Below are 15,283 nucleotides of genomic sequence, written 5' to 3'. Positions count from 1 at the left end.
GGTCGCTCCAGGCCTGTCCCCTGGTGGCCCTTCGCCTTCTCCTGCCCCTCTCAGTAGGCATTATTTTTGTTGTTTTGTTTGAGGCCCAGTCAGGCCTGAAACTTGTACTCATTTTTTATAAGAACTGAGATAAAATTCAGATCTCAGATACCTTGACTGATTCTCTTAGAGGGTGGGGTGTGGCTCTCATTGATGTTTTTAATCTATGTGTGTGATAGGTGCATGTTTCTGTTCCTATGTACAGAGGCCAGAGGTTGACATCAGGCCCCTTCCTCAATTTCTCTTAGTCTTGTATTTTGAGACAGTCTCTCCCTGCACTTGGGAGCTCACCAGTTCCACTAGGCGCCAGCAAGCCTGGAGACCTTGTCTCTGCCTCCCCAGATCTGGATTACAGATGTGGGTTTGCTTTTTTGTTTTTCCTGTTTTATTTTCTGTATATGGGTGTTTTACCTGCATATATGTCTGCACACCTCATTTGTGTCTGATGCCCAAAGCAAGAGACATTGTTGGATCTCCTGGGACAGAGTTGTGAATGTTTAGTTTGTTTGTTTGAGACAGTGTCTCGGGCTAGAGAGATGGCTCAGCTGTTAAAGACTAGGCTCATAACCAAAAATAGAAGAGACAGTGTCTCACTGTGTACCCTGGCTGTCCTGGAACTTACTATGTAGACTAGACTGGCCTCGAACCTAGAGATCTACCTGCTTCTGCCCCAGGTGCTGGGATTGGAGGTGGTTCCACCACTCCTGGCTTGTAGTTTCTGATGGTTGTAAGCAGCCTTGTGCATGCTGGGAACCAAGCCTAGATCCTTTTTTTGTTTTTGTTTTTGTTTTTCGAGACAGGGTTTCTCTGTGTAGGGAACTCACTCTGTAGGTCAGGCTGGCCTCGAACTCACAGAGATCCACCTGCCTCTGCCTCCCAAGTGCTGGGATTAAAGGCGTGAGCACCACTGCGCCCAGCTGCCAGTGATCTTAAATGCGAAGCCACCGCTCAAGCCACAACCCCTTTTTTTCTTTTTTTCTTTTTTTTTTTAAATTTATTTATTATGTATAGTGTTCTGCCTGCATGTATATCTGCAGGCTAGAAGAGGGCACCAGATCTCATTACAGATGGTCATGAGCCACCATGTGGATGCTGGGAATTGAACTCAGGACCTCTGGAAGAGCAGCCAGTGCTCTTAACCTCTGAGCCATCTCTCCAGCCCCCACAACCCCTTTTTAAAGTCTATTTTTCATCATGTCTATTTGTGCCTTGGGGGAGGGTATACATTCATGCAGGTGCCTGTGGAGACCAGAGGTGTCTAACCCCCTAGGGCTGGATTACAGATGGTTGTGAGCCTCCGAGTGGGCGCTGGGGACCAAGCTTGGGGCCTCTGTGAGAGCAGCCCGTGCTCTATCTATGGAGCTGCTGCTCCAGCCACACATGGGGCTTTTCTAGGTGGGTGCAAGGGATGGGTCTCAGGTCCTCGGGCTTGCACAATAGGCACTCTTACTGCTGAACTGTCACCCCTGTGCTTTACATACTGTTTGTCCATGTCAGTGGACGCCTCTTGGCTGCAGGGAGCTTCACTGCCTCCTCTACAGTTCCTGCTGAGGGCCTGCTCTCTCCCCCACCCCCCACCGTGTGTGTGTGTGTGTGTGTGTGTGTGTGTGTGTGTGTGTGTGTGTGTGAGATTTTCCTTTTGATACAGAACTTGTGACATAAAATGAGACATTCTGAGGCATAGTCCTCACCATCTGTCTCCAGAAAGTTCCGACCCCATCAGACACTGTTCCCAAGCCCCTGGCACCTGCCACGTCCCCACCCCCGCCACACACACACACACACACTCTTCCTCTCTCTCTCTGGTTCTGATAACTGAAGGGATAGGGAGTTCCTAGGAGTGGGATCTGTGTTGTGTGTGCCTCTGTATGTGACTTGCATCATCATCCCAGAATTCAAGAGCACCAAGGCACATAAGAGGGTCCTATCTGGAATCTGGAACCAGGACTGTCCAGCTGTTGACCCAGCCTGGCCCTGCCTTCCAGATGTCAGTCTCTAAACGAGCTCGGAAAGCCTCCAGCGACCTGGATCAGGCCAGCGTGTCCCCATCGGAAGAGGATTCCGAGAGCCCATCCGAGTCAGAGAAGACCAGCGACCAGGTGAGTGAACAACAGCCCCCAGGACAGCCTGGCCTGGCAGCCAGCACCCCTGACACTCCTGTCTCTCCACTCAGGACTTTACCCCAGAGAAGAAGACAGTAGCCCGGGCACCACGGCGGGGTCCTCCAGGAGGACGCAAGAAGAAGGTAAAGTGCTGTGCCCAGGTCCCGAGAAGCAACTAGCATCCTAAGGGGCCTTCGATGGCAATGGTACTTGGGTACCCAGGTGCAGTGATGCCCCTGGGGCCTGTGGGTCACTGCTCCCAGGGGACCCCACTTACCAGGATTGGAAAATCAGGTCTTGTGTGCTGGAATGTTGTGGCATCAAAGGTCACATGTGCTGTGTGCATGTCGGGGTGAGAGGACTTGTGTTCACAAGACTGCTTGTGCATGTGCAGAAGTGTTCGTGTGTCTGTGGCCGTGTGTGATGTGGATGGTGTATATTGTACTGTGGCGTGCGTGCGTGCGTGCGTGAGTGCGTGTGTGCGTGCGTGCGTGCTGTGGGGAACTGGGCAGTACAAGGGAGGACGCAGACCTGGCCACCTATGCAGGTTTTCAGTGCACACCTGCCCTGGAAAATCCCTGGGCTTGGCCCTGATCCTGTCCCCAGGAGCTATCCAGGCTGTTCAGGACTCATGTTCTTGCTGTGGGTGAGGCATAGAACTGTGTCCTTTGGGGACTGCAGCTGCCTCTGCCCCATCACCTTCACTCTGTGCGACACCCCACTGGCTCTGCCTGTCCCCAGAAGGTGCCTGCAGCCTCAGATTCAGACTCCAAAGCCGACTCAGATGGGGCCAAGGAGGAGCTTGTGGCTGCATCACGGCCGTCCCCATCCTCCTCCTCGTCCTCTTCATCCTCTTCCTCCGACTCAGATGTGTCTGTCAAAAAACCCCCTCGAGGCAGAAAGCCAGGTAAGGCCTGAGCCAGCCTCAGTGTGGCCCTGGGAAGCCATGGAGAGAAGGTCACCCCTCCTTTTTCGCAGCTGAGAAGCCACCCCCCAAGCCCCGAGGGCGGAGACCAAAGCCAGAACGGCCACCTTCCACCTCCAGCAGTGACAGGTGGGTGTCAGCTGGTGACGTGGGGGCTGTAAGGTGTGCTGGGGTCCCCGCTGATGAACTTTCCATCCCAGTGACAGTGACAGTGGGGAGGTGGACCGCATCAGTGAGTGGAAGCGGCGGGATGAGGAGCGGAGGCGCGAGCTGGAGGCGAGGAGGCGCCGGGAGCAGGAGGAAGAACTCCGGCGACTGCGAGAGCAGGAGAGGGAGGAGAAGGAGCGCCGCAAGGAGCGGGCAGAGCGTGGAGGCAGCAGTGGAGAAGAGCTGGAGGATGACGAGCCTATGAAGAAGCGCAGCCGCAAGGCCCGGGGCCGGGGCACACCGTCCTCCTCTGACTCAGAACCCGAGGGGGAGCTTGGGAAAGAGGTGTGTGGTACCCCCTCTTTACCTGAGGCCCCAGGCACTGGCCCTGGGCTCCACTCCTTTATTGAGCACCTACTGGGTACTGGGGCCCATCCTGGGTATTGGAGATAGGGTGGTAACACAGAGCCCAGGGTCCTGGCCATAGAAGATAGGGACAGCCAGTTGAGGGTCCTTCCAGAGGATAGGGCTTGCCTATTGCATTGATCCCTGGATTCCACACCTCTATGGAAGACCAGGGAAGCCATAGCCCACATGTGCTGGGTGGGGGTGGGACAGGCTGCCCCTAAGGCAGCAACCCTGTCCTCTGGCCGCTGTAGGGGAAGAAGTTGGCCAAGAAGTCCCAACAGCCAGGCTCAGAGTCTGCAAGGAAGCCCGGGCAGAAGGAGAAGAGAGGGCGGCCGGACGAGAAGCCACGAAACAGGTTAGCGCCTGTCCTGAGCCTTGGACCTAATCCCTCTCCCCTCGGCCTGGCTGTTGAGTTCAGCCTTGGAGCTGCATCCATCCTAGGGTTCCAGCTCTTAGGGCTGCAGTCTCCCCTGGAGCCGTGTGTGGCAGTCAGACTAGGAGCTCCTGGCCTGTAGTAGGTGGAGGCCAGCAGCACTGCCCATCACCCTGCAGGGCCCAGGGCTCAAAGAGCCATCCGACCAGTGTCCACAGCACCCAGGGGACACCATACCCAGCACGGTGGCTTTAACTTTGAGCCTGCAAGTGGAGAGGTGCAGCTCATCTCTGCTCTCAAAGTGACCCAACTGTTTCTGATCAAAGCTGCCCGTGGGGACCAGAAGTGTGGCACAATGGCCACACAGCACGGGGTGTGATGTGCTGAGCTTCTCATGGTTAGCCTGGTGCACAGAAGCAGAGGAGGGCCCCAGGCCCTGGCCTGGCTGGCTGGCCTCACCTAGGGCCTTCCGAGGTGGCCTGTCTGATAGGAGCCTCTTCATAGGCCTGTGAAGGTGGAGCGGACGCGGAAGCGGTCAGAAGGCCTCTCGCTGGACAGGAAGGGGGAGAAGAAGAAAGGTGAGCACTAGCATTGGTGCAGGGTTCCAAGGCCCCGGGTGCAGGCCTGAGGTGGTGGAAGGCTGGGCCACCTTGTAGCCCGGGCCAGAGCACCCTGCTCAAGCCAGTGTCTCTCCTGCCCAGAACCTTCTGTAGAGGAGAGACTGCAGAAGCTGCACAGCGAGATCAAATTTGCACTGAAGGTCGACAACCCAGTAAGATGCCTGCTGCACAGCCCACAGGGTCACAGCCCCACGCTGTCCTGAGATGGGTGCTTTCCTTAGCCACCTCCTTTCAGGCTCCTTGGAAGTCTTGGGAAACTGAGGCAGGGTCCCCCAGGTTGGAGAGTGGTTTCATATTGGCTCAAGAAACTCCACCCCCACGCCCATACCCTACAATCTCCCCTGGGGACAGCAGGTGGCATCCTAGAAGTCAGCCAGAGCTGCTTTCCACTCTTCCTGCCCTGCAGGACGTGAGGAGGTGTCTGAACGCACTGGAAGAGCTGGGGACCCTGCAGGTGACCTCTCAGATCCTTCAGAAGAACACAGATGTGGTAGCCACACTGAAGAAGGTATGGCATGGGGCATTGGGGCAGAGCACCTGGAAGATGGTGGTCCAAGGGGAGAGCTTGGGGACACAGCCAGCGGCCCTGCTAAGCTTAGCCTCCTGGTGGCTAGATTCGCCGGTACAAGGCCAACAAGGATGTGATGGCGAAGGCAGCAGAGGTCTACACCCGACTCAAGTCACGGGTCCTGGGGCCAAAGGTTGAGGCTCTCCAGAAGGTGAACAAGGCTGGAGCCGAGAAGGAACGGGCTGACGGCGAGAAGGTGGAGGAGCAGCCAGGGGAGCAGGCTCCCAGAGAGCTGGTAGAGGATGAGCCCAGCACCGGTGAGGGCCGCCTGTACCCGGCCAATAGGACAGGTCGAGACTGCATGTGTTCGCCCCCAGCACGCTTACTAGACCCAACCACATTCTGGCATAGCTGGCATAGCTCCACTGGGTGCCAGCAGTTGGGTGTTAGCAGTGTTCTCTAGGCCACAGCACCTATATGCGCCTACACTGTTTGTAAGTTCATGATGACCCTGTCACCCTAGATCTCTCAGCACCTGTGAATGGCGAGGCTGCATCCCAGAAGGGGGAGAGCACAGAAGACAGAGCACAGGAAGATGGGCAGGACTCAGAGGACGGCCCACGGGGCGGCTCCTCAGAAGAGCTGCATGAGTGAGTGTCCCTGGGGCATTAGGCACATTCCCTGCACGATGGAGCTCTCACCCCACCCCTACCACATCTTGAGGCCAGCCAGAACACTGACTGTGGCCATCAGGCCACCAGGCTTCCAGCTACTTGTGCTCTGGGAGGGGCTTCCTGCTGACTGTCCAGGGGTGCCCTAGTAGCCACCATGAGTACCTGCTACTGGACTGAGCTACGATTGGCCTGGGGAAGGTCAGGAAGGCCACACTAGACAGGTGCTGTCAGCGAGGAAGGACGTTACCCCGTTTTGGCTGCCCACCCACCCGATGGCCCTGTGGCAGCACCAGGTAACTGCATCCTGACCGACCTTCACTGTGCTCCCAGCAGCCCTCGGGACAGCTCCGACCCCGCCAGGCCTGGGAGTGAGCATCAGGAGCATGAGAGGGTGCGGCTGGCCTCCGAGTCTGCTGATGATGACGAGGACAGCTGAGCTCCAGCCACCATGGCCATGGTGCCATGTCCGTCCCCAGCCTCCCAGGGAAGTGCTGCGCTGTTTGTATTTGTGGCCTGGGCCTTTCTGCCTAGTTCTGTGATTTCGATTGACATGAAATGGCTATAAAGGGTTTTATAATGAAAAAGAAACAGCTTTTATTGGCTTGGTGTTCTGATGTGAAATGCAGCTGGGCCAGGGCCAGGGCACTACGCCTGACATAGTGCTGAGGTACCAGCCACCATGAGCAGCATGGGGAGCCAGGCCTGGTACAGGGCAGGGTTCCCATTTACAGGTCAGCAGAGCTCTTCCTGCAGTGAGTGGCCTGTTCCACCAGCATAAGTGGAGCAGACGCTAAGGACAGGCCAACAGGAGAGACTCAGCCACCGTCCCATCCCCATCTATGCAGGGACCACCAGTTGAGACCAGCATAGTGGTTCTGGGGCAGCTCAGCACCACTGGGGCTGGAGTGTTGTAGTCCACACTGTCCCAGCCTACTCTCGCTGTGTGGCTTTCAGCAGTGGCTTTTCCACTCCGCTGTGTTCCCTGTGGGCTCAGGTTGGGTACATGCCTCCCAGTGTATCCCCCTGCCTCCGTGGCCACCAAGAACTGGACATGATGTAATGAGGCTCATCTCCTGGAGGACTTAGCTGCAGGCCATCAGTATTTGTCAATGGCTGAGTCAGTGTTCTGCTGACATAGCAGAAGGGCTCAAGAAGGCTCCTTGCCATCTCCATCATGGCATTCCTATGTCACAGCTGGCCCAACCTTGGAACTCAAGGACATTGTTCCTTTCCAAGGGTGCAGATTAAAGGGAGCTGAAAGGTGGGGTTGCTAGCGCTGCTGAGGTTCAAGGAGGGCTGTGCTGTGGCCTTGGATGATGTGGCCACAAGGAAGTGCCTTGGGCCCCATCATTTTCTATGCTTCCGACTTGAGTGCATAGGGTGAGGGAGAGGGGCCATCACCTGCCTGTGTCTCCTGTCAGTACAGCCTTCAACTCTGAGCAGGCCACGTGCTTTGGCAGGCCACGTCCTTATCAGACCACAGTTGCTCAGAGCAGTGCTGGCCCTGTCAAGTCAGCCCTGTCTCCATTCAGTAATATGTTTGTGACCCTCCTTTTCCCAACAGAGCAGGTCTGAGGCCTACAGCATCCTGGGGTATAAGTGTGTGGCTTTGAGTGGTTCTGCCCCCCACTAGCTATCCAAAGAGGCTGTGGGAGCTTAGCTTAGGGTGGCTGTGCATTCTAGTACATTCTAGTGCCAGGGAACAAGTTGCCTAGTATGTCTGCTAAGAGCTCTGGATGCCCCAGTGTGGGGCCTGGGATGGAGTGACGCCATCCATAGTGGAGAGCCATGGGGCCCTGAAGGTAGGGTCAGAAAGAACCCCAAGGATGGAAGGCTTGCCGGTGGGTATGGCTAGAAGACCTTCTAGGTTTGGCTGTGCATCTGCTTTGCTCTGTCGTTGGGACCTGTGTGGACGCTCTCTGAACAGACTTGGTGACTGGTTTGGAAGAGGGGCCATCAGTTCTTGGAAATAGCAGGAGCCATAGCTGGATTCAATTCACTTTCCGAGGACCCTCTGCTCCCACTTAATCCAGAGCTTTGGGGAAGCGCAGCCCTCAGATGCCTACAGCTGGCCACCAGGGGTCAAAGCAAACGGCCCCACTAGCCAGCCAAGTGGGGGGCTCTGCTGCAGCCTGTCCAGCAGCACCTCCAGACCCTGCCATGTCTGGACCACGCCGGCACTGCTCTGGGCCAGCTGCTCTGCCTGCAGCTTGCCGCCACTCGAAGAGGACACAAGGCCATACAGCTTGCAGAGGCTGTGCCGTGCCAGCCCTGCCTGCTGCTGCACCTCTGGCAGACCCTGCAGGCTGGCTGCCAGGCCGCTGTAAGCTGCATGGAGCTGACGGGCTATCGTGCACAGCCTGTCCTGAGCCACGGAAGCACGAACCTGAAGAGAAGGAGCAAGGTAAGCAGGGTGGGGCATGCAGTAGGGCACTGGGGTAGGGCTGTGTCACACGCACCTTATGGGTACCAGCAGCCTCCACCGTGGAGCTCAAGCTCTGGTCCCAGCACAGCTGCCCACCTGGAGCTTCCATGGCCATGTCTGTCTGGAAAGAGAGCCACAGAAGAGGTAGTGGCTCTAGTGGAGGAGGTAGGGACACTCAGTGTTGTCCCTAGATCTTGAGTCTAAACCTCCTCCATACATGGTGCAGCCAAAACACAAATTCCCCATGAGGGCATCTAGAAGGCCAGGTGGTGGTCCCTGTGTCCATTTATCTCCCACCCCACTATTGCCCTCTGCATATACACACAGGTTCCCTTCTGTCCCCTGCCCATTATCACACTTTCCCCTGGGATCTGCTGCCCTACACCACACCATGGCTGCTTTGTCCCTCCCATATTCCCTGGGTGTCTACATGGCCAGGGATGGGGTGGGCAGATGAAAGGGATGCCACCCGGCACCCAGAATTAACAGGCCTCTGTGTCCATAATGCCCAGCAGAATCCTGGAGACAGGACACTGGGTGAAGAACCCCTTGCTAGGGCCCTGTCACCCTCACCACCCTCTTCCCTTGGGTTCACAGATTCTAGCTACACACGCTGCTCACTAAATGAGGCTAGAACAACCATGCCCTAGCTTCCTCTGTATGCAGGTGGCTTAGCCCATTAGGCACTTGGTCAGTGAAGAGTTGGAGGTATCCAGAGTGGGAACCAGAGATGCTCTTACCACCTGTAAGACCTCTTGGAGCTGGGCCAGTGCAGCCCTGGCTTGGAACTGGTTGTGCTGTATGTGGCTCAGGGCATGTTCAAAAGCCCGCGGGCGGAAGCTGGGTGTCAGGTCACCCAGGCGGACAAAGTAGCTTCCCCGGTCAGCAGATAGCACCCGGGGCCCTGACTCCAAGGCTGCCAGCTGGGCTGGAAGGAAGGCAATGAGACTCAGTCTGAGAGATCCCTTGAGGCACTCATACTGGAGCTAAGGACCTGTAATGGGGAGGGACGGGCACTCACCTTGTTCCTCAGCTGTCATGGGCTGGAAGATGTCCCCTAGTCCCTCCAACTCATCATGAAGTGCAGCAAAGCTTATAGCAGCCAGCTGACCACACTCATCCTCAGATCTGGTAACTGTGTGGGCAGACGAAGCTACACCAGACACAGGATCTTTGGTGGCAGCTGTGGGTTCCGAGACAAGCCCCAAGCCACATGTGTCTGCAAGGCTGCTGATCTCAGAGCACAGGGACTCTGCAGAAGTCAGAGTATCATGTTTGACTCCTTGGTGGGTGGCTCTGTAACTACCAGGCTCATAACACATGGTGGCATGAGAGCTGGAGAGTGAACTCGGGACTGTGTGGACACCTGTGTGGGTGGCATTGATGGCCACGTTATCTGCCGGAGACAGCATGGCAGACTGTGTGTCTTTGGTTGTGTCCAGGCCCTTCTGAATGACACTTTTAGCCATGTTCATGGCCCCAGTGATCCCAGCACAGACGGTATCCTTCGTACCTGTAAGCACACTCTTGCTGGTGTCCAGGCCCGTCTGCACTGTCCCTTTGGCCACGTTCACAGCCCCTGTGAGTCCTGTGGTCACTGTGTCCTTGGTGCCCATGACCACAGACTTGGTGGTGTCCAGGCCTCCCTGGGCAGCTCCTTTTGCCATGTTAATGGCACCTGTGACCCCAGCACAAACAGTGTCCTTGGTGCCCATCAGCACACTCTTGCTGGTATCCAGGCCCGTCTGCACTGTTCCTTTGGCCACGTTCACAGCCCCCGTGAGTCCTGTGGTCACTGTGTCCTTGGTGCCCATGACCACAGACTTGGTGGTGTCCAGGCCTCCCTGGGCAGCCACTTTTGCAACATTCACGGCCCCTGTGAGTCCTGTGGTCACTGTGTCCTTGGTGCCCATCAGCACACTCTTGCTGGTGTCCAGGCCTCCCTGGGCAGCCACTTTTGCCACATTCACGGCCCCTGTGAGTCCTGTGGTCACTGTGTCCTTGGTGCCCATCAGCACACTCTTGCTGGTGTCCAGGCCCGTCTGCACTGTCCCCTTGGCCACGTTCACAGCCCCTGTGAGTCCTGTGGTCACTGTGTCCTTGGTGCCCATCAGCACACTCTTGCTGGTATCCAGGCCTCCCTGGGCAGCTCCTTTTGCCATGTTAATGGCACCTGTGACCCCAGCACAAACAGTGTCCTTGGTGCCCATCAGCACACTTTTGCTGGTATCCAGGCCCGTCTGCACTGTCCCCTTGGCCACGTTCACAGCCCCTGTGAGTCCTGTGGTCACCGTGTCCTTGGTGCCCATCAGTACACTCTTGCTGGTGTCCAGGCCCGTCTGCACTGTTCCCTTGGCCACATTCATGGCCCCTGTGAGTCCTGTGGCCACTGTGTCTTTGGTGCCCATGACCACAGACTTGGTGGTGTCCAGGCCTCCCTGGGCAGCCACTTTTGCCACATTCACCGCCCCCGTGAGTCCTGTGGTCACAGTGTCCTTGGTGCCCATCAGCACACTCTTGCTGGTGTCCAGGCCCATCTGCACTGTCCCTTTGGCCACGTTCACAGCCCCCGTGAGTCCTGTGGTCACTGTGTCCTTGGTGCCCATCAGCACACTCTTGCTGGTGTCCAGGCCTGTCTGCACTGTTCCCTTGGCCACATTCATGGCCCCTGTGAGTCCTGTGGTCACAGTGTCCTTGGTGCCCATCAGCACACTCTTGCTGGTGTCCAGGCCTCCCTGGGCAGCCACTTTTGCCACATTCACGGCCCCTGTGAGTCCTGTGGTCACTGTGTCCTTGGTGCCCATCAGCACACTCTTGCTGGTGTCCAGGCCTCCCTGGGCAGCCACTTTTGCCACATTCACCGCCCCCGTGAGTCCTGTGGTCACAGTGTCCTTGGTGCCCATCAGCACACTCTTGCTGGTGTCCAGGCCCGTCTGTACTGTCCCCTTGGCCACATTCATGGCCCCTGTGAGTCCTGTGGTCACAGTGTCCTTGGTGCCCATGACCACAGACTTGGTGGTGTCCAGGCCTCCCTGGGCAGCCACTTTTGCCACGTTCACGGCCCCTGTGAGTCCTGTGGTCACTGTGTCCTTGGTGCCCATCAGCACACTCTTGCTGGTATCCAGGCCTCCCTGGGCAGCTCCTTTTGCCATGTTAATGGCACCTGTGACCCCAGCACAAACAGTGTCCTTGGTGCCCATCAGCACACTCTTGCTGGTGTCCAGGCCCGTCTGCACTGTCCCCTTGGCCACGTTCACAGCCCCTGTGAGTCCTGTGGTCACTGTGTCCTTGGTGCCCATCACCACAGACTTGGTGGTGTCCAGGCCCGTCTGCACTGTCCCCTTGGCCACATTCATGGCCCCTGTGAGTCCTGTGGTCACAGTGTCCTTGGTGCCCATCAGCACACTCTTGCTGGTATCCAGGCCTCCCTGGGCAGCCACTTTTGCCACGTTCACGGCCCCTGTGAGTCCTGTGGTCACTGTGTCTTTGGTGCCCATCAGCACACTCTTGCTGGTATCCAGGCCTCCCTGGGCAGCTCCTTTTGCCATGTTAATGGCACCTGTGACCCCAGCACAAACAGTGTCCTTGGTGCCCATCAGCACACTCTTGCTGGTGTCCAGGCCCGTCTGCACTGTCCCCTTGGCCACGTTCACAGCCCCTGTGAGTCCTGTGGTCACCGTGTCCTTGGTGCCCATCAGTACACTCTTGCTGGTGTCCAGGCCCGTCTGCACTGTTCCCTTGGCCACATTCATGGCCCCTGTGAGTCCTGTGGCCACTGTGTCTTTGGTGCCCATGACCACAGACTTGGTGGTGTCCAGGCCTCCCTGGGCAGCCACTTTTACCACATTCACCGCCCCCGTGAGTCCTGTGGTCACAGTGTCCTTGGTGCCCATCAGCACACTCTTGCTGGTGTCCAGGCCCATCTGCACTGTCCCTTTGGCCACGTTCACAGCCCCCGTGAGTCCTGTGGTCACTGTGTCCTTGGTGCCCATGACCACAGACTTGGTGGTATCCAGGCCCGTCTGTACTGTCCCCTTGGCCACATTCATGGCCCCTGTGAGTCCTGTGGTCACAGTGTCCTTGGTGCCCATGACCACTGACTTGGAGGTGTCCAGGCCTCCCTGGGCAGCCATTTTTGCCACATTCACAGCCCCCGTGAGTCCTGTGGACACGGTGTCCTTGGTGCCCATGACCACAGACTTGGTGGTATCTAGGCCTGTCTGCACTGTCCCCTTGGCCACATTCATGGCCCCTGTGAGTCCTGTGGTCACTGTGTCCTTGGTGCCCATCAGCACACTCTTGCTGGTGTCCAGGCCCGTCTGCACTGTCCCCTTGGCCACGTTCACAGCCCCCGTGAGTCCTGTGGTCACTGTGTCCTTGGTGCCCATGACCACAGACTTGGTGGTGTCCAGGCCTCCCTGGACAAGACCTTTGGCCATACCTACTGCTCCCATGACTCCTCCAGACACTGCCTCCTTAGTGCCCACAAGGGCCGACTGGGTGACGCCCAGGCCACCCTGGACCATTCCTTTTGCAGTGTCCATGATGCCAGCCACCCCAGAGGAGAAGGCATCTTTGCCACCGGTCACACTGAAGCTTCCCACGTCCTTGTCTCCAGCCATTGTCTAAGGAGGATGTGCACAGGTCAGCACCTCACAAAAGTCCCTTAGGGTGACTTTGCTCTCCATCCCTTCTGTGCACCCAGGTGCCTGGGACTTCCCACCTACCTTAGCCAAACACCCTAATGTCATCCAGCTGCAAGATAATGTCTGGGGACCCACTAAAAAGATCCTAGCACTTATCTTAAGGAGGATTGTCACAAGTCAAGGGCTGCCTGGCTACACTGAAACCCTGTCTCAAACAACACCTGAAATGCAAGTTGACAGAGACCCCATCGGTGTCCACTGGACTTTGGTATGTCTCACAGTGTTACCAAGGGCCCATGGGTCAGAGGTCACTGTTGTCACTTGGTTGTTGTTTGACACCGGTCTCATGTGACCCCAGAATTCACTATGCAGCTGAGGAGGACCTGCTGGGATGACGGAGATGTGCTGCCACTGAGTGGCCCAGGGACTCTGAGCATGCCGGAGACACTGTAGCTGTCCCAACAGGGGAGGGTGGAGGCCCAGCCCAGTGTGTGTCCCAGTGTCGCCCTAGAGCCCAGTGGTCACCTCTCTTCCGCAGTGGCCTGGGCTTGACTCCCAGCTCTTCCCTGCACTTGTGGGGTATCAGGAACAAATGGTGTCTCCCCTCCCCTCAAACCTGCAGCCCCTTAGAAAATACACTCCCCCCTGCTGGGGCTGACACCACAGCTCATGGTGGAGCACACAACCCAGAATCGGGAGGATGAAGCAGGAGGGTCAGGTGCTCACGGGCAGACTCAGCTACAGAATAAGGTACAGGCCAGCCTGGACTACATGAGACCTTGTTTCAGATACAAAAACTCACTTCCTTCAAGGTCAGAAGAGTGGATGAAAGAAAGGGATTCAGTGGGTGCTTAATTGTTGCCAACATAGAGGGGCTGGCAGGCCTTGGCTGCCAGGGATGTGTTTTAATTTGAATCTACAGGGTGTAACCCCGCCATTGCTGGCCCAGGTGGTGCTTAAGGCAGTCACAGAAGTGGGGTTGGGGTCTTCTACCTCAGTTTTTCTGCACCTGCCATGTGGTGGTGTGGGCCCCTGTCTCCTCAGGGGCCAGGGAGGGCTAACATTTAAGTAGGACTGTTAGTTTGTGCTCATTTCTCAGATGTAGGAACTGAGGCCCAGGGTGGAGAATGTACTAGGGGCCCCACCCCATGAAAGGAACTAGAACCTTCCAGACCTTCCTGTCCAGGGACTTCCAACCTGGCTCACCTGTTCAGAAGGCTGGAGCAGTCCCGCCGCACCCCTTGCCATCTGCTGCAGGTCGGTGGCCCCTGCAGAGACAGAGCCAGGCCGGGGAGTGAGGGCAGGCCTCTGGCTGCACACTGTTGCTGTTGTGCAATTCCAGGCTTGGCCCCAAAGGAATGTCCTAGCCGCAGGCCGGGGACAGCAGGAGGTGGCATCTACAGGCAGGAGCCAGGCCCAGCCTCCCCCCACCTCTGCCAAGGGTGGCTCTGGCCCCTGTGACGCAGGGCTCTGGGAGGACTTTCTGTGCCGGACTCTGGGTGCTGGACACCCACCCTGCACCCTTGGGGCCCATGGAGCCTGCAGTGGGCTAGTGTTGTCTTGCTGCCTGCGCCATGGCCCACAGTGGTCTGTCACAGGTGTGTGGCCTTCAAGGGAGTTAGTGGCCTGCTGCAGGCACCCCAGCTGAGTCCCAGGATGCTGTGTAACTCTAGGACAGCTGCTGTCCCTCTCTGAGTCCTTATCCTTGACACAGTCAGACAAGCACAACACCCAGCCTGGTATCTGGTGCAAAGAGTGGAGGGGCCATGGCAGAGTTTAAACGCCGCCTTCCCTGGGCTATGTTGCCCAGTATCTGTGCCTCAGTTTCCCCATCTAATGAGATAACACAGACACAAGGTCACCAGGATTGCTGCAGGTCTCTCCTGGGCAGTCTGCAGTTACTCAGTCCCCACCACCTCCTTTGTGCCACTCACCTGGAGATGGGGGAACAGAAGTCCCTGTGGGGTCTGTTGCCGGTCCTGCGTTCTTTGGGGAGCTGTGAGTGTGGGACACCAGGTTCCGGGCAGAGCTGAAGCCAGGCAGGGACCCGAAGAAACTGCTCAGGCTCTGCGTGGGGTGGGTGGGGATGGCATGAGTGGACACTGGAGTCACCTTCCCAGGGTCCCTGGCGGGATGGCTCTCTGTTCTCTTACCTTGCCTTTGGATTTGGGGTGACCCCTGGTCTCATCTCCCGAAGCTGACATGATAGCGGCCTGTGGAGCTGGAGGGGGGTAGAAAGTACCACATGGTGGGGGGCCCTCCTGTCTCGTCCCTATCCCGGGCCCCACAGGCACCCCCCCTTCACCCACCTGGAGGCAGCGGTCGCTGGGTGACACAGCTGGAATCACCTGGACCGTGCAAGGTCCCTCAGAGCAGGGCAGCTGCTGGCAGTGCCTCAGCTTCTGGTTCCCAGGCC

At 57.4% G+C, this 15,283-nt stretch overlaps 2 protein-coding genes across 8 annotated transcripts in view; one reads left to right on the top strand and one right to left on the bottom strand.

The window, feature by feature from the left end:
- Hdgfl2 (HDGF like 2) overlaps window positions 1-6,384 on the top strand; it is a 21,911-nt gene extending 15,527 nt beyond the window's left edge. The window contains exons 5-16 of one of the 4 annotated variants that reach the window (XM_059251874.1): window positions 2,025-2,138; window positions 2,213-2,284; window positions 2,886-3,048; window positions 3,120-3,195; window positions 3,267-3,558; window positions 3,873-3,976; window positions 4,499-4,572; window positions 4,696-4,766; window positions 5,021-5,122; window positions 5,229-5,439; window positions 5,646-5,772; window positions 6,130-6,384. In XM_059251874.1, the coding sequence (XP_059107857.1) occupies window positions 2,025-2,138; window positions 2,213-2,284; window positions 2,886-3,048; window positions 3,120-3,195; window positions 3,267-3,558; window positions 3,873-3,976; window positions 4,499-4,572; window positions 4,696-4,766; window positions 5,021-5,122; window positions 5,229-5,439; window positions 5,646-5,772; window positions 6,130-6,232 (1,509 nt within the window). In that variant the 3' untranslated portion in view covers window positions 6,233-6,384. Of the gene's footprint in view, window positions 1-2,024; window positions 2,139-2,212; window positions 2,285-2,882; window positions 3,049-3,119; window positions 3,196-3,266; window positions 3,559-3,872; window positions 3,977-4,498; window positions 4,573-4,695; window positions 4,767-5,020; window positions 5,123-5,228; window positions 5,440-5,645; window positions 5,773-6,126 lie in introns of all 4 variants that reach the window. The other 3 variants (XM_059251873.1, XM_059251872.1, XM_059251871.1) reach the window with 3 other exon arrangements.
- Window positions 6,366-15,283, bottom strand: Plin4 (perilipin 4). Of its 4 annotated transcripts, none has more exons than XM_059251866.1 (8): window positions 15,177-15,283; window positions 15,021-15,088; window positions 14,802-14,934; window positions 14,074-14,135; window positions 9,243-12,846; window positions 8,962-9,149; window positions 8,256-8,342; window positions 6,366-8,182 (listed from the first exon to the last, which is right to left on the bottom strand). In XM_059251866.1, exons 2-8 carry the CDS (start codon window positions 15,069-15,071, stop codon window positions 7,859-7,861), a joined length of 4,449 nt encoding a protein of 1,482 aa, XP_059107849.1. In that variant the 5' UTR covers window positions 15,072-15,088; window positions 15,177-15,283; the 3' UTR covers window positions 6,366-7,858. The 4 variants fall into 4 exon arrangements, with proteins under 4 accessions (XP_059107849.1, XP_059107850.1, XP_059107851.1 ...); XM_059251867.1 differs by having other exon boundaries at window positions 8,965-9,149; XM_059251868.1 differs by having other exon boundaries at window positions 8,070-8,182; window positions 8,256-8,374.

The sequence above is a fragment of the Peromyscus eremicus genome, unplaced genomic scaffold, assembly GCF_949786415.1.
Source record: "Peromyscus eremicus unplaced genomic scaffold, PerEre_H2_v1 PerEre#2#chr22_unloc_1, whole genome shotgun sequence".
NCBI classification, from domain to species: domain Eukaryota; kingdom Metazoa; phylum Chordata; class Mammalia; order Rodentia; family Cricetidae; genus Peromyscus; species Peromyscus eremicus.
The sequence above is the reverse complement of the archived record's forward strand: the minus strand, read 5'-3'. Positions and strand labels throughout refer to the sequence as shown.